We start from the raw sequence: 20,360 nt of genomic DNA on the forward strand, positions 1-20,360 counted from the left end.
ACTCTGTTTAATATAAGGCATGTTGTGGATAACTCTAGAAAGGCACAGTTTATCAGTTGGGGTTGTTCGTTAGATTAAAACAACTGAGAGCTGAGCTGCTTGGTAGTTGCTCATGTTAAAAAAGATGGCGTACAAATGTGGAAGGAGAGAAGTTAAAATGTCGCAGATGCCTGTGTTTGTGCTGTCCTGACTGCTCTTTAGCATCTGCGTTGGGACGCCTTGTCTTTTAGCATTGCCCATTAGCCATATGCACAATATACTTGCCAAATACCGATAACATTTGTACCACAAAAATACAAATATGTCAACAGTCTCTAACTTTGGCCATAGTCTGCTGTCTGCTTAATCCAAAGGAAATTTTAAAATTTTTTGGAAGAGCCAGTTGCTTTCACAATTCTAGATCAGCTACAGACATACATTAGACTAGGTTGTGTGCTTAAATACTCACTCAATGTACATATTGCTTAGAACATTTACTTTTTACAGCTTATGAAACAGAGAAAGGGAAAGCAAAGTAAATGTAAAAGCACACTTATATCAATTTATTCACTCATTCAATGAAAAGCATGCACACACACATACACTCACACACAGCAGATCAAACAGTGCCGTCTTTAGCCTTCACTTTCTTCAGGAATGCCATGCCGTGGCTACGCGTGTGGCTTTTCAGTTCTCGTTCAGTGTCGAATGTTGCCAAACACACGGAGCAGCGAAGCCCACTGACAGCAGCACCGTTGGGGTCTGCTTCCGCGAGGCTGTCAGCGGCCTTCTTCTCCTCCACACTGTGCACTCCTCGAAGGTGCTTCCTCAACGAGGGCTCCACCACATAACACAGACCACACTCGTGGCACTGGAATGTTTCTTGATTTGGCGGCCGGTGCACTTTGATGTGCTCGCGGAAAACGGAAACGTCACTGCTTTGGAAGTCGCACTTCGCACACGCTTTGGTGTTGTTTGGCGGCTTCTCTTCCTGCATGACAGTCGTCTGTCAATAGAAATGAAAGGGCACACTGTAAGGCTTCATATTGAATGCTGAAACAAGACAAAGTGGTTGTGCGAAGATAGATACTACAACTGATTAACTTGAAGTAAACATCATGAGGCGGGAAGCATCAGTCCACTGCTAGCATGTTGAAAAGGGGAGCAGTCTAATAAAGACACGTCGACATGTTGAAATGAAGAGGGTTTTGCAAGCATGACAGAAATGGTACAGAAAATTGTCTTTTGACGTGGACATATAGTTTTGACCTGGACATATAGTCAGATACAACTTGAGAACTCTGTGGTATTTCCTCCTCAAACACGGATGTATACGAGCCTGCCCAATCGGTGCAGACCCTAGACTGACGTCATCAGCCGGCGGCTGATAAATACTTCGGAGAACATTGCAGAGTGCGTGAGCGGGACTATTTCTTTGGTCGCAGAGGTGATTGGCTGGTGTGCTTTGATTGTCTGAGTAGGGCCTCCCCGGAATTTTTAAGCTGTATCAGACAATAGACTCCAAAGAAGTTCTGACTAACCACTGTTGAAAATACTGCTCACAGCAAAGCATTTCTTCTAAGAGAACCAACTGGTTCAGTACAGATTAAGGTTGCACTCTACAAAATGATTGTTTTGGACTCGAGCTTCCCCTGTCCACGCACTGCCCGTCACAAATATGCGACATTGGCCTATTAATGCTAGTGTTGCAGTCAAACTTGCTTACGAAAATTCAAAACATTTATCACAATGATAACACATATTACTATTAATTGTATCAGTCTTGATGACTAGAGCTGCCATTCTAACAACGGTTCATTATACTTCTTATTCTTTTCACCGTTCCTAACGGGCTTGTTCAGTGCAGCCTCGGTGTTATCAGCCGCAGACAACAAATTGAAAATATTACAATGCGTTCAAAATTGAACTGCTACAAAGTAAGGTGCCTAGTCTAAGTTACAAAAATAAGAGACGTGTATCAAGTATTGCACCGAGAGCACAATCCTAAGAGACAAAGGTGCAGTGGCCTGTGTGCCACATCCCAACCATGATCTAAAAAAACGAAAACATGCAAAGGACTGATACAGAATATGGCTTCACAGCAATAACATGGGCAAGCTGTGCTATGTGCGGCGTGACCAGAAAAACTCAGCAGGGGAGGAAGGTGCAGTAATCATTTGTTATATGTCTGGATGAGATTTTATTGGTTCTTGAAATTTTTGGAAGATATGCATGCATACTAGTAGTATGCAGACAAATTTCTAATCAAAATGAATGCCTCTCTACACTGTAAACTGAAACGATGAATAAGAAAAGTGCTTGCCCACTTGTAAATGTTTACCTCGAGAGTATGACTTACATACAGAGGAGCAAAAAATATTTAGTACACTTTCGCAAAGAGTTTTTAATCATACAAAAAAACTGTAGCGATATATACCCTAGGAAGAGTTGAGCGACTCTTAAGCTTCGCTTTTAAGAGATGAACACAAAAGCAATATCTGCATTCGTGTCACATTCCCATTTGCTAGCTTGCCTTCATTTCTCGGTGGAGACGTGTACACTCTGGCCCGAGAAAAGCCAAAGCGAAAATGCTCTATGGCTCCTTTATTTATTTGCATCTACATCGAATTTTGTTGATGGCTAACGCTGCTTCATAGCTCACAACTAAACATTGCCGCCAACACTGAAGTTTGTACGAAAATACCTCTTTAGCGCTATCGCACTAGAAGTCCAGGCCCCCAGCCATCGCTGTCTACCCTGAGAAAATTCGCATACATGCCCCTATGCAATTGCATTTTCTCATATCTGTGACGTCAACCAACTCTCGCATGTTCTGTGCAGGTGATTTTCTCATGAAGAGTTCATATTGCTGGCTTTTGGTTAGCAACTTGAATTTCCTGAGGAAATTCCAACAAAGGTTCAGACATATGTGCAGAGCCAAACTTAGTATTTTAAAGAAGCTCTGCAACACTTTTCCAAGTTATAATGAAATAGCCTCAATACTATTATCACAAGACGCTTCACGAATTGGGTGCCTCAAAAATTTCTAGAATTTATCAAGTACGAGCGAAGTTACAGGTACACTTGTCGCATGTTTCTAGCGCTTTCTCTCCCCTTTTGTGCAAGCGAGGGGGCTGAAAGTTACACAGCGAGGGGGATGGCAAGAGGGTAAGAAGACGCATCCTTTAATCAGTGCGGGTCATGACCTTCAGCACTTTCTTTTCGTTTTTTTTCTCCAAATGCGCAGCTTAATTCCAGGGTGACTGCGAGCGTGCAGGCCAACACACGATGGCATCTCATGGTAGCCATGCTAACTACGCAGCTCCCGACACTGAAATAAACCGACTGCCATGAACGTGGGCAAATGCTGCAGAAATTTGGGTATATGTCATAATTTCTAGAGAGACGATGGAGCAATTTCTAGCGGACTCAGCAAACGAATTGTAAATTCTAGTCCACGTGCTGCGCTATAATATTTGGCTCATGTGTTCATGGGAACCTCCACTACTGATCAGCAACATTTCCTGACCATGCTCAAAAAGTGTTGCAGGGCTCCTTCAAGACAGGAATTCAAACTCTTAATTTTTAATATGTACAGTATTTACATTAGTAATAAAAAACTATGCATAACTAGAATAAAAAGCACAGAGCACCACTCTTTTGCAAAGATGAATGGCAAGAAGCACAGGCTGGAGCTTGCATTCTTTCTTACGTTATAACCAACTATACAATGTAATCTTTGCACAAGAGATTTACGTGAATCAGCTTGACAAGACTGATATTGAAGAGCTATTTAATAAAACTGCTACAATACTGTCCTCTATTTGTCTTACCTGCTCGCTATCATTGGTAGACTGCTGATTAGCTTTCTTAGGAGTATCTTGCTTGTTTTTCTTTGCTTGGTCAGAGGTAGCACTTCGGGCAGGTGATGGCTTCCCTGTAATACTCCTTTTCTTCGGCTTTTGCGATAATGGTGCAGAAGTGTCCATTGCCTTGTCTTTAGAGCTGGCCATTTCATCATCATCCAGGTTGATGATTTCAAGGGACGCTTTTGCCTGCAAATGCAAAAGTAAAAACAATGTAAAAAACAATGGGTGAAAAAGGGGCAAAAGTAAAAAACAATGGGTAGGGGTGGCAGTGGGTTTCAGTTTTCTGAAGCAGCTTAGAGAGCAGGAATAATGCTGTTTTGGAACAGCAATGGAGTGGTTAAAGGGGAGTTTTGGAGCAGCTTTGCAAAGATCATTGCGAATTATATATTTTTTTTACTTATTTCAGTGTTTTCCAGCAATTTTCATTAAACATTAAAACAATGACCCGACAAGGTTTCCCAGAACTTAATACACGAATTCCTTTTGTAGACAATGCAATGTTTTATCAAATATAATTTTTATAAAATATTTTGTACATGTACTGTATGTTGAAGCAGAAATAGCTGGCCACTACTGAAATGACATTGATGAGACTAATTAACAAAATCTCTGTACTAGAGTGCACTGGTTTATCTTGGATAGTTGCAGTGCATGGTAATTTATCACAAACTAATTTTCAGAAATCACCTAAGTTGCATGCAATTAGAGATATATATAATCGAATTCTAAGGGTTGAATCAAAACTGATAGTGGCCAGTAAACATGCCCCTTCTATTGCATCGAGTGGAAACAATTTTCGTTAAATACTCACAGTGACTAAACAACTGCTCACATGCGCAAGTGAGAAAACGAGAAAATGGACATGCTCGATGAGGTTTTTTTCATCACTATGATGCTTGAAATGAAGTTCAAACTGATGACATCACCTCCCGCATGAGTAAAAACATACAATTGTTGGGAACGAACACGGCTGACGTAGAGATGACATAGGCTGGCCATCTTCATTGCATGAAAGGTGTATGCGACACCTCCCCATGTGCGAGGTGTGCAGTTGATGGCTCTTCCTCAAGCAACGTCCTGGCCATCTTTTGTCAGGAAAAGAAGTGTTGAGAGGGTGAAGAGAAGGGCTCCAGTAGTAACTTTGACCATACGGGCATGGTCACTATCTCGGCAGACATCAGCTAATGGCCTACTTACTTCGCAGTGAGGTGACAGACAAACGTTCTGCTCCCTATGTCTTGAAAAGTTGGTGAGATCAGATCCAATAGAGTTAGCAGCTAGCCCTTCACATAACACTTTGGGTCATTGCAATCGCATTCATTGCTTCGCCCTTGCAGTGAAACTGTGATGATATCGCGCCGTCACCAAGTTGCAAGGCACGTCAGGGGACGATGATGGGAGCTCACCTGACCACCAAGTCGCAAATGACAGACAGTGGCGCATAAATGCATTATAGACCACCTGGAAGAACTTTCAATGCAGTAATGTGTTTTGGAGCAGAATGACGCAGCAGGAGCAAGCTGATGCAGCATGGTGCGAAGGACGCTGCACTTCCACCCCAAACTGACACAAGACCAAGCCACTCTTTGAAAACGTAGGAAGCTCTTGATGTCTTGACAGCCCCATATTGGTGCAAAATGATCAATGACACATTCCTTCATCACTTGATATCTTAAAGAGAAATGGATAAGCTTGTTACGATACACTGATTACGGTTTTTGATGTCACCTATCCTAACATCATACATAGTCATATTCTCTCCATGCATCTATTTGATGACGGATATTAGGCCAGAATAACCGAGCCGACCTAGTTGTTCAGTATTTTGAAAAGAATGGGCATGCCAACACGTACACGTGAAAGAAGTTGCTACCCCTCAAATGCAGATTGCTCTATCCGGCCTGGTTACTCCATTCCAGAGTTTGTGTTGTCTTGCCCTCTTTCCTGTGTTTGAATGGCCAGTCTTTTAGAATAAATATCAGGCCATGTCACACCCCACGGAATTTTGAAAAGATGAAATATTCATCGACACGAAGTGTCACGTAAAGGCTGCAACTGCTTTGCAGTTGCAGAAGGTGTAGCTTTGAAGAAGACAATTTCACTGGTTGAAACAGCTTCAGAGATGCACTGTATTCACGAATATTTCTTCTCTCGAAGCTTTTATCTCCTAACCTCTTTCTTCTTCTATAAAAAAATTTCCTGTCACATTTTGCAAGACATACGGTACCATACAGGTTTCTGCTTACGAGTTCTTAATCTTAAAAACGGCCATGTAAATTTATTGTGGTGGTCAGCCTCAACTGAAACTTGCATGTAAGGGCACAACCTCCCATATAAAAGACGTGTTGTATTAAGGCATCGACAATTCCGCCACTTATCCCATTTCTTTTAAACCATTGAAGGTAGAATTTTCGCACCAAATGAGACCCGCCAGGGTCTACTTTTAAAGACTATAGTCTTTCTTAGGAACCTTCGACGCAAAAATTTTGATCTGTCTGTCTGTACATTTGTCTGTTTGTACACCCTTAACGGTACCCTAAATGGCACCAAAGTGGCCAAACGATACTCCAAACTGCCGACCCCATCCGCAGCACCCACCAATATTGCTCAAGATTCAGCGTTCATACTTGTGCGATTGTCAATTAAAAAGCAATTATTGCACATATCTGAGGCACCATAACAACACGTCAATATTCTGCGTGTCTCTTACTAGAAAAGGCATGTGTTACAAGCTGCCACTCTAGCGTCGCCAGCGCGAAGTCGGCGACGGGAATGACAGCAGGTTGGTCCGTTCCGTACGCAAGCAGAGACAGTGAAGAGATCAGAGACGTGAGAAAACAAAACAACTTTACTCTAGCGATAATATTGCAGCACACGGGACCTAATACAACACTTCAATACAACTAACAAAATACATCAACACTTGATACAACTAAAAAATACGTAGAAAAACAATAAATCAGCTTACGCGAGAGAACTATTACAAACTACACAAACTAACAACAATAGAACTACGGAGGAGAAAGTTCGAAGATATAAACAGGTGAAGGCATACGTGTGATGACCGGCAGCGTTGTGTCCCCGACGATCGGATGCGAGAAGTCGAAGAGAGTTCTGGCACGACTGCGATGTCGGCGGTGTTGCAACGCTGGTGGCTCCGGGAGGCTAGTGCTTGCAGGTGACTTCGAGCAGGTTGAGCTAACTCAAGGCGAAGTCCCGATGTCTACGTTGCAGATGTTAATATCGCGTCACAGCTAGACGAACGGCTAAGTTTAGGTGGCCAGCCGATACAGAGCGACACTAAAAACTTCTAGAAGAGATGCTTGTTGATCTGTTTCTACACCATGTTGGTCAGCGACTAGTCTCCCTAGCAGGGCAAAATCCTGCGCTTAAATCCCCCTCGTGTCTCCTCGCTCTCTTCCTTGGGGACAAGAGACCTCTGCCTGGGTCCAATCATGCGCGTTTTAATTGATGGGCAACTCCGCCCCAAAAATATTTTGACCCCACCCCTTTTTGATTGGGAGAGGGCCCGCAACTAGCGAGAGTGACAACCTGTCGGGTTGTTGTCATACGGCTTGGCCACCAGAGCGTTTCCCACGCTTTTCCCCGTGGGAACGGTCTCAACCACTTAGCTCTCAGCCGGGCGTCTCGTAGTCTAATCCTTGTTCGGGGTATACCGCGGCCTTCTACGACCTTGCAGACGCCGCCACAGTTACAAAAGGATTAACCGTCGGCGGCGACGTTCTAAGAAGAGCACCCCACTCTGCCCTTCTTGGCTCTCTTTCATGCGCCGCCGTTTCTCACGGTCAGTCGGGGAGTACGGCACCCGTTAATTGCCGTGACGCGGTGTCGCCAAAAATGGCCGTCCGTGACAGCATGCATGAATAATTCTAAGGACCGTAGCGTTTATCATGTTGTACTGACCATGCAACGCTTCCAAGAAGGGAAGTGTTTCGAACGCTTTGCTAAGACGACACGGTGGTGGCACCTATCCGTCGCCTTGCGTTCTACACCTTATCACCTTCAAGAGGGGCGCGCAGGGCGCGCGCACTTAGTTTTCCAAGATAACTGCCGGATAGCACTCATGTCTCACGTCTGACGTGACTTGATGCGCTTGTTCGCGTCCACTGCACGCTCGAGGCACCCTAACGCAGCGCCTCCAGAATACCATTCACCGATTTTCTTGCGCAGAACATCAAATAAACGTTTTGTTCACTCTCTCCAGACACAAGACTATCGTCTTTTGACGACATCTGCGGTGTCACATGCAGATACGGGGCCAATTTTTTTATGGCTGATTTACAGTCAACATGGCGGCAAATTTCCCGACCCCTGCATATGTACACATCCTTGTGCCTGGCACACTCCAGGTCACCCCATTCTGGCTATTTTTCTAAGGCTACAAAGCAACAGTTTAGAAGAGACAGAGTAGGGTGTTAGTTGGTCAACGCTTGTGATCTTGATCGTGGTTGTGAAGCCCCCATCTATTGCTTGTGTATTGTGTCCCTCGAGTTGACTACACATACATCTGAAAGTTGGTGACCATCAGGGGCAATACCAGAATATTTTTAGAAAAGAGCACCTACAATTAGCTAGTTCTTAAGAGGAGATGCGATTTGTAACATAAAAGCTTTATTGACACAAAATTTTATTGAAATTTCTGCCATCTACATAGGCTTTCACGCTGATTTCAAGTACATAATTCATTTTATAGTAGGTCGCATAGTTTTTGTTTGGTACTATGACGATGTGTAAAATATAGCTCTTTTCAGACTAGCTTTTTTTCCACTAAACTTTCATAACTATGAGTCATTAATGGCTCTCTTGCTCCATATTATGTGTAAATGCAAATAACAAGAAATTGTGTAAAATATATTTAAATAAACACGAAAACAATTAATATGAGCAGTGTTAAATGCTTAGACCATACTAGCTGCTTACTTTATGTTCATAATAATTACACTCCAAGCTCACAGTAACAAAGTTTTTCCGGAGCCTTCCACTACGGCGTCTCTCATAATCATATGGTGGTTTTGGGACGTTAAACCCCACAAATCAATCAATAAATCACAGTAACAAAGTTACACCGTACAAGAAATAAGTTTGTCATATTCGAAAATTTGTTATAAAGGTTATTCTTAACACTGTATCTAGTGCAAGACTATTTTTCATTTACTTTGATATAACCAATATTTCATTATATCCTGATTTATGTTGAAGTTTGAGTGTATATAAATGATATCATTAGGCTTGTGCAAATAGTGAACTTTGGGCTTGATGTGCATAGTGATTTTGATCAAATTATTTCTAAGTAAATCCAAGCAGTGTTTATATCACATTATAAAGAAAATTGGGCATATTTTTCTCACCTAACTGACCTGCACAATCTTATTTAAAACTGAAATGAGGCCTATGCAAATGCCATTTTTTTGCATCAGAGGGAGTGGAAACATCTTTGAATTTTTTTTAGCAGGATCTGACTTACTGTATATTGCAACTGATGGCCTGCAAAATATGTTACGTTTTAAAATTTGATATACTTAGAGCATATAGACCAGAATAGGAAGATTTTAAGCAAAAAATCAATGTTAGGATAATTCCTTCATTTAACCTGAAACAAGACTTTGCGGCAGTGAGAATTTTTTGGATATGTGTTTTCACGGCTTAACACTCCTCTGCTGCAGTGAAACCTCCTTTACAAGCTGTTAAATGCAGACTAATATGCACCTATTTGTTCCATCTCAAATAATTTGGAATTTCAAATAATTTAGATTCAATTCAAAGCAAATTTGAATACTGCATCATTCATCAAAATTATCAAAGCATTCCAATAATTGCAGAAGCCTGGATATCGTGCTTTGAAAGAGATGATTGCGCTCTGCACAAGCTGGGGAATATGTGGCAAACATTTCATTTTGATCTGGCCACAGAATTGCCAAAACTGTGACAATAAACTCAGCAAGTAGCCCAAAATGACATGTAGAGAAAAACGCATTTTAAATGTAAAAATAAAAGCTCATTTGTATGGCAACGGTAAGCTCTTTAAAATGATTTCTTGCATTAAGAGAGCTTCAGAATCATGGGTTATTTTAGGCATGTAGCTTTGGTGAACTCCTCAAGTGAAACACAATGGCAAGCAGCCAGGGGACAATTTCCAAAGGAGTCTAAGCAATGAGTTCTTTTTAGTTTTTTATAGTCACCTTGTGCTCTTCAAAGGCAATTTTAGCGTACTTCGTAAACTACAACATTGATGGTTTTTTTTTTTCGTAATGTAGAGAAGCAAGACTTGTGAACACAATTGAAAACAAGAATGTAATTTTGAAAAAAAAACAAAAGGTTGCTCTTTTCGAGTCAACTCAGGTTGGGCTGCAACCCCCCTGTGCCTGGCAAACTTGCACTGTACCTTTGTACTCTTGCTCTGTCCCGAGATGAAGGCCATGGTTGGGTCCTCTTCCCTGCCCCAGAGTGATTCTTGGTGCATGGCGGGGTGCAGCTTCCGCACATGAGCCACCAGGTCTGCACGCGTGGGGTGAAGGGAGTCGCATGTTCCGCACTTGAACAAGGACCGTCCGCATTTGTCCAGGTGGCTTATCGTGTGGTTGGTAAGCTGCTCGGCCGATGCAAAGACGGCTTCGCATAGGGGGCACTTGAGGATCACCCAGCACTGGCTGCGCATCTTGGGGTGCATTGTCAGCCGGTGGGTGTGGAATCCCTCTAAATTTATAAAGGCCATCGGACACATCTGGCACTTGTGCAAGGCACTGCTGTGCGTGTCCACTATGTGGCTGGCCAGTTCAGCTGTGAAGTGAAGCAAAATGAACAAGTGGTTTAATTAATTAAGCTCAAACTTTTTAGACGCAACCTATGAGGAGATTACACTACATTACTGCAAGGCACTCGATATTCCATATGGTGGCGAGTTGTTGGTACATAATTGTTTGAAATGAGAGCGCACTATGTAGACGCGGACAGAAGCGCTCGTCCCCGTCTATTTTGGCTGCGTCTATATAGTGCGCTCTCATTTCAAACTCGTTATTCTATCACAACAAAAATACTGTCATATTACACAAACTTATGAGTTTTATACAAAATATTATCTCATAATATACAATATTATATTAAAAAGGAGGATGACCTTAATTTTAGGTCTCGCGGTCCCACGCCGCCGATTCCCCAGAAGGTGGGTGCCCTTCCAAGCTACTACGTATGATAGTCACTCTGCCGAGAACTAGGCCAGAAGTGCGCTTGTGCCTATTCAACCAGCAAGTACCTGGCAGTATATATAAAAAACCTGGATGAAATCTACAGGGGATCAACTGCTACTATAGTGCTTCATAAAGAAAGCAACAGAATACCAATCAAGAAGGGTGTAAGGCAGGGGGACACAATGTCGCCAATGCTATTTACCACGTGCTTACAAGAGGTTTTCAGAAGCCTAGAATGGGAACAGGTAGGGATAAGAGTTAACGGAGAGTACCTTAGTAACCTGTGCTTCGCCGATGACATTGCATTGCTGAATAACTCAGGGGACGAATTGCAACTCATGATTACGGAGTTAGACAAGGAGAGCAGAAAGGTGGGTCTTAAAATTAATCTGCAGAAAACGAAAGTAATGTACAACAACCTCGGAAGAGAGCAGCGCTTCAAGATAGGTAATAGTGCACTTCAAGCTGTAAAAGACTATGTCTACTTAGAGCAGGTAATAACCGTGGAGCCTAACCACGAGACTGAAGTAACTAGAAGAATAAGAATGGTGTGGAGCATATTTGGCAAGCGCTCTCAAATTATGACAGGTAGATTGCCACTATCCCTCAAGAGGAAGGTATATAACAGCTGTATCTTACCGGTACTTAGCTACGGAGCAGATACCTGGAGACTTACATAGAGGGGTCAGCTTAAAGTGAGGACGACGCAGCGAGCAATGGAAAGAAAAATGGTAGGTGTAACCTTGAGAGACAAGAAGAGAGCAGAGTGGATTAGGGAACAAACGGGGGTTAAGGATATCATAGTTGCAAACAAGAAGAGGAAATGGACATGGGCCAGGCATGTAGCGCGTAGACAGGATAACCGCTGGTCACTAAGGGTAACTAACTGGATTCCCAGAGAACGCAAGCGGGTTAGGGGGAGACAGAAGGTTAGGTGGGCACATGAGATTAAGAAGTTTGCGGGTATAAATTGGCAGCAGCAAGCACAGGACCGGTTTAACTGGCGGAACATGGGAGAGGCCTTTGTCCTGCGGTGGACGTAGCCAGGCTGATGATGATGATGATGACCTGGCAGCAGCAACTCTCTGCACCTCACAGCAGAGGCAGATGCTCAACCATTTCACCAAGGATGTGGTGGATTAAGGTATGCCCAGGGGCCTTCCCAGAGCCTTATGGTGCTACCTTTCGAGATGAGCACCCAGAAACAACAAAGTGCCAGGTCGGTGTACTCCTCAACCCATTGGGGAAATTCTTAGTCGGCACTGGGAATCGAACCCAGTAAGTACCTTCCGCATTGGAAGCGAACATTCTGACCATGTAGTCAGCCCTGTGGTCAAAAGAGGATGATTTTAATTTTTGGTCTGGCAGTCCCATGCCACCAACTTCCCACGGGGTGGGTGCTCATGGGGGAGGGGGGGGCTGCCAACATGCTTTGTTTTTCAATTATATATTCCTCGTGACAATACAATGCCTAGATTAAACGAAGGTTTCGCGTGGTCTTCTCAAAGTCATATGATTGGCGTTCCACTGTAACTGCTTCTTTAGAGCTGTTAGCATTTACCAATGACACCGCTCCCTACTTTAAATCACGTGGTTGTTCAAGGACCATTTATCTTACAAGTCATCCATTCAACCAACGCATTGTGGTAACAAGAGTTTGACATGCCATACCACAGCTTCACTTGCAATGTGTTGTGTGCATGCAATGCCATAATTAATTAAGAAATGTGGCTACAGCAAACAAGCTTGCCATAACTTTGATAGCTATCTTGCTTTCACAAGCTGTAAAGCAAAGCCCTTATTTTTGTGCTGTGTTGTGTGACGTGTTTCAGTGCTGTGCATTTATCATACTTGGTGGAAAACAGCATTTCAGTTCAGTGAGTCACATCGTTTGGTGCTGTACCACTCTGGGTAGCACTTCACTGAGGTTTTCTTAGCAAGCCATGGCAACACAACTGCTTAGGCCATATGTAGGGCCTGTGTTCATTTCAGCAGTCCATTTGCTGTACAGCCACTACAAGGATGACTTCGTTGGCACAGCATCGAACTATAAATGTGGGTACCGAATGATGTTCACGAAAATTTATTTCTTTTTAGCATTTGTTTAGTGTTTTATTCCACCTAATTGTTGCATTTTTGTGCCTACATATATTTTGTGATCCTCCTGTGTGAAAAAATAATGTCTGCAATGATACATTGTTGGGTGGGCTTTAGCATGAAAGATGTTTCAATGTACAGTTGAACCCCTTTATAAGATGCATGCTCCGGGCAGCAATTCTTATATTTTATATGATTGTCTCTTATAAGCAGGGGACCTCTACGTACGCATTTTCCTATCATTCTGTATTTTACTGTAGGCGCAATGGCGTCTCTTATACCCATTTGTCTTTTATATCAGTGCCACTTATGAAGGGGTTCAACTGTACAGTCGACTCCTGATAATTTGAAGTTGCCTCATTGGCATTTTCGATTAATTAGAAGTCAGCAAGCGGTCCCATCAATTTTCGATGCACCCCTATGGGATGAAATACTCGATAATTTGAAGTTCAAAGCCCGTAATGTTGGTTAATTAGCAGTTTTTCATTTCAGAGCCTCAAAGCGACACTAATTTTTCAATAAAATTGGAAATTTTTCCTGAACCAACATTGTTAAGACAGCTGTCGGACCACGCTGTTGTCACCATCACTACTGCCCACAGCGCCACAGTTCATAAAGTGACCATCTTGTTTAGTCAACGCTGAGGCATCGCATTGATCGCATCGGCTAACTAGGTATTTCGCTGTAATGTGTCGAGTGCTTCAACCGAGCGCTGGGTGGAAGCCTGGTTGAAGTTAGAACAGAGCGACTGGACGCTGGTGAAAAGAACGCTCAAACACACACAAAGTGCTGTGTGTGTGTTAACGTGCTCCGCTTTGTCCACATCCAGTTGTGCTGTTCAAACATGGCATGATAATCTAACTAGCCCCCCAACGCACTGTGGGTTGATTCCGCACGTGCTTCCAAAGCTGAATGTGCGTGTTGTGGTGCAACGTTGGATAATGGCAACTCACGGCCCTTACCGAACGCTTGACCTAGCGACGAAAGTTGAAAGTCTTGAAAGAAGATGACCAGAGAGGCACCACCAAGCAAGATATCACAGGAAAGTATGGCGTTAAGCCCGACTCACTCAAACCTCATCAAGTGCAAATAGGCGAACTCGACGACGGTAGTTTTGGGGCTGATCTTAGTAGCATCTGGTTCGAAAAAGTCACAGTTTCGCCGCAAGGGAGGAGCAATGAATGCGATAGCAACAACTTGCAATGTACCACTGAGAACGGCAAGCAGATTGAAACATAAAGTGCACTGCTCACGGGCAAATAACGCACAGAAACAACATACACTGAACGAGAGCAAATTAAGAATGTTTACCGCTCTGCACTTAACGCGCTGTTTAAACAAAAACGGCACACGAAACGTAATCTCAAGTACAGATGAGTGCAAACTAACAAGTGTCCCAGTTGTTATACTTTGCCGTGTATGAAAAGCGCGCCCTTTTCACAAACGGGGCCTTTGCAGTGAGCGAAGGGACTTTTGTAGGCCCAGCAACTAACACAATTGTTCCGGCGAAAGCTGAAGGCACACGATTCTCCCAACCGAAGGATAAGAGCACTCGCACAAGAATCTACCTCCATCAACCCACCCCCCCTTCAGGGGGGGGGGGGGGGAAGTACGCGAGGGAGATAAGTGCATATCGGCACATCCTGATGAGCTGGGCACAAGTGCCGGTGGCTTTTTTTTTTTTCGTTCTTGAGTTTTCATATATATAGATAGGTATACATATACGATGAATGGCAGCAGCGGCGACAGCAATAAACCAGCCGGGATTGTCCATACAATTGCTATTGCAATAAACTTCGCTGCTGTAGACAGCAACGTCGATACATACGGTCCAGAATGTAGAAACGAACCGCCTTCCAGGATTACCGATGTGGCTTCGGGTCTTGCTTTCCCGTTGCAGTTTTTATGTTTTGTTGAGGAAAACAATACTAAAGAAGCACTTCAACATGTGTAGTGCTCGAAAAACACTCTCGCTGCAGCCAGGTTCCGCAAGAGAAGATGACAGACTATTTTCTTAGAGAACTGTCAGTTTTGAAGCAATAAATGTGCAGTTTTTTTGTGCATTTTGCTTAGTTGGAAGTTAGTTTAATTCGAAGTTTTTGTGGTTTCTGTAAACTTTGTATTAACGGGAGTCGACTGTAACAGAGAGAACTGCCAATTCTACTGAATTCATTACACTGATGCTTAAGTGTATATAGTAATGCTTCAACAGCTTAAACTTGCAAATATATACATTCACACAGAATACCAGTGCCACGCAGGAACGCCCTACAACAATGTAGACATAAGCTCTATTTTGCAAACTTGCACAAATGAGTCATTTATGACCAGTAACTTCTACAGGGGTGGAACAGGGTGCATGGCTTTGGGAACAGTACTGGGAGCAGCCAGAAAGATGTTTTGGAGCAGGCTTGGTGCAGCCAGAAAGACATTTTGGAGCATGCTTGGAGCTGCCAAAAGAGCCTTTTCGAGCAAGTCTAGAGCAGTAAGAATATTCAGAGCATATTTTGCCTCGTTCAAATAACTTGTGAAGAAGCACTCTGCTAAATTGTGCAATAGCCTTCATTGCAATAGAAATTATATGGACACTCCCAACAGGTTATTGCTGTTGCCGTCATGTCTCGTACAAATTCCAAATTGATAACATCCTCGGCGCATTGTACGGTCTATCTGCGCGTAAAAGCGCCCGAACGGGGGCGATGAACGCGGTTGAAGCAGAGATCAAACGATTTGGCCCATCTCTGCCGCTCGGAGGGCACGTGCGGTAACATCCAATACTCCCCCTTGGGAGGCCTGCAGTCTAAGCAGAGACAAAGCACTGCGCCCATCTTGAGAGAGCATGAAAAAAAACTAAGGGGTAAAGCGCAAATGTCACTCCAGCAAGAGCTTTGCCTTTAAGGTGTGGCTGCGTTTGCTGGCGCAGCTCGGCAGCCATCAGCGGGCAGCTCACGCACAGTTCTACGCGCTGCACTGTCATTGCGAGGAGACTGCGCGAAAAGTTCTGCTCTCCTTAAAGTGGCCGTGCTGTCCCACACCAGCGTTTTGTAAGAAGAGTTAGCTGCCAGCCTCACTTCGTAAATGTTACAATTTGTTGCTGTTGCATTCATTGCTTCCCCCTTGCGGTGCTACTGTGACTTTTATTTAGTTTTGACAGGCCGACCCCACTCCCCCTTTTTTTTCAACTTGAACGTGCAAGCGTCAACCACGAAGTCAATAAGCACGAAGCACAACGGCCAAATGAACGAGAATATGGGCATGCGCTCGACGAGCAGTCATGTGCACCTATAACCAGGCACCACCCCCTTCCTTTGAGCACCGTTACTGCCATCCTTTATTTCTTTTCTGGACGCTGCTTAGGTACATGTTAGAAAAAAGTTTCACTAGAATGGAATAACAATGAATGCGATAGCAACCAATTGTAAAACTGGCAGCTCTTTTCGATTGATTGATTGATATGTGGGGTTTAACGTCCCAAAACCACTATATGATTATGAGAGACGCCGTAGTGGAGGGCTCCGGAAATTTCGACCACCTGGGGTTCTTTAACGTGCGCCCAAATCTGAGCACACGGACCTACAACATTTCTGCCTCCATCGGAAATGCAGCCACCGCAGCCGGGATTCGAACACGCGACCTGCGGGTCAGCAGCCGAGTACCTTAGCCACTAGACCACCGCGGCGGGGCTGGCAGCTCTTTTCGATCCATTGTCGTGTATCTGTACAAAACTCTGCTGTAAAAGAATATAGCTCTGCCAGAGAACGATGTTCTCGCAGTCTTTTTGCGTTATGAGCGCAGCATGTAAAAGCGTTCACGAGCTATTCGCGCTGATGCCTGCCGGGATCGCACTCGCATAGTGATCACAACCACGCTTTTAGGATCAAAATTGACGGCTGCTCCTGGAGTAATCACAGCTTTACGAAATCGAAACTATAACAGTTTCGATGAAAACAATAAGACAATGTTTCAGCAACGTTTCCGGGCATGGTGCTTGATGACTTTTGCACTTAGCGGATAAATTTTGGTGTTGCGGTGCAGTGCGGCACTGATAGGAGAGTTTGGCGCAGCTGGGGTGGTTCGGCACAGGATAGCCGAGGTGAGCAAGTTTGGCGCACAATGGCGCAGCTGTTCTACACCTGCTTCTATCGTGACTGAGCTCGACTAGACCTGAAAGTGCTCATGCACGGATGGCATAAAGACCAAGCTGACCTTGATCAAGCAGCAGGGCAGGGCACAGCTGGCAGTGGTAGCCCACAATTCGCTCGTAATGATGGCAATGATTGGTCACATGCCGGTGGAACATGTTCCATTCACCCTGTACCACAACAAGAAAATGGTGTTGCACATAATGAACATCACATTGCAAGCAATAAATTGGATGCCCTGTTCTGCAAAACATGACTAATCAGCTGTTTTTCAAAAAACTAAAGTAGAGAGATTACTTCAACGTCTTGAAACTTCGAAACTTGTTGAGTAAAGGGGGTAGAAGTATTAGCCATTCTGAGTAGGCTTGTGAAAATATTTGAATGCTTTAAATATTCGAATGATTAATACAGTACTTGAATTTCCTTTGAATCGAATTTATATTATGGAAAATTTCGAAGTATTCTGAATGAACGAACAGGTGTATGTTAGTCCGCAGGTAACCCCCGGTAAATCTAGTTTTACTGCAGTGGAGAGATGCTAAGCTATGAAAACACCTGTTTAAATGTATATTAGTCAGCACCTAATCCCCTCTAACGGTGGTTGCACACCAATGAAGAAGTGTTAAGCCATGAAAGTACTTGGGGCTAATCCAAACTGCCGTGAAGCCCCTTTTCGAGGTTAAATGAAGATACTACACTCACACTGATTCATTTTTTTTTTAAGTTTGAAAGCTTGTTACACAGGCTTACATACTTTAAGTATGTCAAATTTTAAAGCATAACATAATTTACAAGCTGTCACTTGCATTCTACCTAAACTCAAATCCTGCTGCTATTCAAAATGATTTCTACTTCCCTTTAAGCAAAAAAAATGGCATTTTTACAGGCCTTGTTTTCACTTAAAAATTCCGTATTTACTCGCATAATGAACGCACTCGCATAATAAACGCACCCCCTGCATTCATTCTCTGTCGTCCCGCTAACTGACACCTGGCGCTTCCATGCCCGTTGGATCTCTTTCGTTCTTAAATGATTGTCCCGACCCCCTTCGGCCACCTCACCAGATATCACACCAGATACCACCGTTGCGGTTAAGCAATCGCGACAAAATAAACTAGTGAAATGCCTTTATGGTGTGCGCAGGCGGCACAGGGACAGCGTGCAGAGGATAGGGGCTTCAACGACCGAAGATTAATGAAGTGCAGCAAAGAAGCTGTTTCCCAACAGTGTACGCGCATGTCGATTGATAAAGGCTAAGTGACTTAACTTTTTTTTTTTTTCGCATTACCATATTTCTTGATCATTCTGAAAAAGTTTTCATAAAATTGGCCCTGTATAATAAATGCACCCCCAACTTTGCTGCAATTTTACGAGGAAAAAAGTGCGGTCTTTATGCGAGTAAATACTGTATTACAGCCAAACTCCTTTATATGTCACACTGATATAAGAGACATATGAATATATAAGGCACCAGTGTGCCTACTAAATGCGAGGACAAGAAAATGCATATGATATAGACTGCTTATGAGAAACATCTCATATAAAAGACAAGAGCTGCTGCCCACAGCATGCCTATTATAAAAGGTTTTAACTGTATTGCGTCTGTTAGTTATGTCATGACAAATACACACACCTTTCTTAATAATATGTGCTATATATATACTATTCGAATTCGATTCGAAATTATTTTACCAAAACCACTGTTCGCTTCGAATTAGCTTCGAACCTAAAATTCACTATTCGCACAAGCCTAATTCTGAGTGCATCAGTGTGCTTCATGGGGTAGGCATCTTGAATTGACAGGCCTTCTATGATGAATTACCAAATTAGGTATCAACTAAAATCATTGCATCTGATTTAGAAGTGTCAATAACCCTCAGACTGCTACTTGGAAAATATCTCAGTGACCTGGACACCTCACACTGTGCCACTCTTGAATATACAAAAAAGCCTTTAGAGACAAACATGCATATCAAACACACTTATACAATAAATTATCAAGTATTTCTAACAGTTGGTAAATCCCCTTTGTAGAAAGGAAGAAGATTATGTGCCGCAGTGGGTCACGCCTTTAGCGAGAGGAGCCAAGCGCGAGCGTTCGCCCTGAGTGCTGTGTTTGCCTGCAAGTACTACTTGCACAGCAGGTCTATTGATGCGGAAAGCGGGCGGCAGCAACGGACCCAGGAATCACAGCACTCGGGGCAAACGCTCCGGCTTGGCTCCTCTCGCTAAAGGCGTGACCCACTGCGGCACATAATCTTCTTCCTCTCTACACCTTGAATATATCTTCTATATATATAAAATATTTCATATTTGAATTACCTATATACAGAACTTTTTTTGGAACTCCTTCAGATTCAATATAGGTGGATTCAACAGTATAATCAAACTTATTAAATTTGAAATTTCACATAATCTAAAGAAATTCCATGGTACGGCATTTTTTTATGTAAATTTGTCAGCATAACTCAAAGCTGCCGTCTGCCCCAGCCAAGCGTTATATTTAGAAGATTGTGGGTGCTTTGTAGCAATACCTCGTCTGACTTTTGCTGTTTGATACTTCTGCATATCATGTTTAGTGAAGAAGCATGGCAAACGTCCTAGAAAAAAAAGTATTTTAAAGGAAGTTCAAGAACCCTCCCCATTTTTCTCTTCACCGAGTGACCACATGCTGCTCACCTCGCAACGCAGGCCACACTCGGGACAGACGAAGGGGCGTCGCTGGTTATGTAGCCTTCGGTGTGCACGCAGAGCACACTCTGAAGTGCACAGCATTGGGCAGTTTGAGCAGCGGATGAGGTTGCCTCGTGACGGGTGAAAGTGGGTCTCTCGGGAGGACTCGTCCTCAAGGTTCGTATAGCATTCGGAGCAGATCACGCTCTGAAGGACCTGTACACCAAGAAACAAAGGAGAAAACAAGTCCTAATGAGGTTAAATGGAAAGAACAAGAAAAGAAGAAAAGACATAGTTAACAAAAGGCAACTGCAAGGGCACACCGGAACACAGAAATGGACAACACAAAATGCTTCGTGTCGTCTCTTTCTGTGTCCGGCATGCCCTTACCTTTG

General features: G+C 43.4%; 1 protein-coding gene across 3 annotated transcripts in view; it reads right to left on the bottom strand.

Moving 5' to 3' along the window:
* Window positions 1–515: 515 nt before the first annotated feature.
* The window catches only part of LOC119188266 (zinc finger protein 532), a 28,003-nt gene continuing 8,158 nt past the window's right edge, over window positions 516–20,360 (bottom strand). For all 3 annotated transcript variants that reach the window (XM_037436222.2, XM_037436221.2, XM_037436223.2), the window contains 5 exons: window positions 19,972–20,181; window positions 17,357–17,462; window positions 10,252–10,646; window positions 3,813–4,034; window positions 516–985 (listed from right to left, as the gene is read on the bottom strand). In XM_037436222.2, the coding sequence (XP_037292119.2) occupies window positions 599–985; window positions 3,813–4,034; window positions 10,252–10,646; window positions 17,357–17,462; window positions 19,972–20,181 (1,320 nt within the window). In that variant the 3' untranslated portion in view covers window positions 516–598. The remainder of the gene's footprint in view (window positions 986–3,812; window positions 4,035–10,251; window positions 10,647–17,356; window positions 17,463–19,971; window positions 20,182–20,360) is intronic.

The sequence above is a fragment of the Rhipicephalus microplus genome, chromosome 1, assembly GCF_043290135.1.
Source record: "Rhipicephalus microplus isolate Deutch F79 chromosome 1, USDA_Rmic, whole genome shotgun sequence".
NCBI lineage: Eukaryota > Metazoa > Arthropoda > Arachnida > Ixodida > Ixodidae > Rhipicephalus > Rhipicephalus microplus.